Source organism: Diaphorina citri, unplaced genomic scaffold, assembly GCF_000475195.1.
Source record: "Diaphorina citri unplaced genomic scaffold, Diaci psyllid genome assembly version 1.1 scaffold5129, whole genome shotgun sequence".
NCBI lineage: Eukaryota > Metazoa > Arthropoda > Insecta > Hemiptera > Psyllidae > Diaphorina > Diaphorina citri.
This window is the reverse complement of record NW_007382505.1, coordinates 14314-15523: the sequence shown is the minus strand read 5'-3', so window position 1 is coordinate 15523 and position 1210 is coordinate 14314. Positions and strand designations below refer to the sequence as shown.

At 41.0% G+C, this 1210-nt stretch overlaps 1 protein-coding gene across 1 annotated transcript in view; it reads right to left on the bottom strand.

The window, feature by feature from the left end:
- Positions 1 to 15: 15 nt before the first annotated feature.
- Positions 16 to 1210, bottom strand: part of LOC103521390 (peroxidase-like) — a gene marked incomplete at its 3' end in the record, with an annotated part of 12647 nt that continues 11452 nt past the window's right edge. The window contains exons 9-10 of the mRNA XM_017448798.1: positions 648 to 651; positions 16 to 100 (exon numbers count right to left, since the gene is read on the bottom strand). Of these exons, the coding sequence (XP_017304287.1) occupies positions 16 to 100; positions 648 to 651 (89 nt within the window). The remainder of the gene's footprint in view (positions 101 to 647; positions 652 to 1210) is intronic.

The following is a 1210-nucleotide window of genomic DNA, read 5'->3' as shown; positions in this document are numbered from 1 at the left end:
GTCCAGCCAGTGTACCGGGTACGTGGGCCTCTAGAGAACCTCCTACTGTCAGATCAATATCATCAGGGTGCTCGTACAAGGCGGATAGCTTTTCTAATCTCTGTAACGGAGAAGCAATGAGAGCGTAAGTAACACGTAAACACAGGCAAATCTACCTTCTAGTACCTAGCAATAGAAATCTTATATTATAAAAACAAGATCCATTCACTCATTCACAGTTCACATTTCATAGTTCACACACTGATCGCTCTATCTCGAGAACCACAACACCTAGAAAGCTGAAATTTGGTAGGAATATTCCTTTTATGGTCTAGGTGTGCAATAAGAAAGGATTTTGCGAAAATCTAAACCGATCCTGAGATAGGTATGATCAATTTTTCATCGCTAAAATCTCCATAAGAAATACACAGAAAGCAGAGTCTGCGGGAGAGAAAACTTTTCCTCGCTCGCCTAAATTTGAGTTTCGTTTATGTTTTTAGTTTGATAAAAATACAAGTTCGGCCATGCCTTTTCCACAAGCTTGGCCATGCCTCGGGATGAACTAGCGGGATTCCGGAGCGAAGCGACGGAATTCAGCTAGTAATATAATATGAGTGGGAATCTTCTTATATTCTACTAAGGAGACCAAGGAAACTCTCTAAACATACCAACCTGTAACCGATCGTGTGTAAAACAATAAAACGGCAGATAGCTTCTTCTTTTGAGTACACCTACTTGAATTCCAAACTTGTTATGATACTAACCTTACCCAAAACTCAAAAGTAGATTAGAATTAAAAGGTTACGGTCTGGATACAACGAATCAACCATCACCAGACGAACATTCGCATCCGGCCGCCCAAGCATAAGGGCCGGCCCGCGTAAAATAGACTACCTATTACAAGCAAGAGGCCTGCCGACCGAAAGAGAAGCGACGAAAAGATGAAGCAAAGCCCCGCTACGACGTCAATCAAGGAGACAGTTTGAATCTTTTTTATTTTTTTGTTTTAAAGGTACTAAAGTTTAAAGTAGCTTTAAAACGCTCAGGTGATAACGAGGACAAATTAAGCTGGGGACATTGCATATTTGTCCGGTGCTCTAGGGACTTCTCTCCTCCAGGGGTCTCCTTTAACGAGAAAATTTTGTATAACTCCTGAGATTCCTACAACATTTTAAGTTTCGTTAGATTTACCAGCTCCCTAAAACTATTGAGATTTGATACGGAGCCTAGT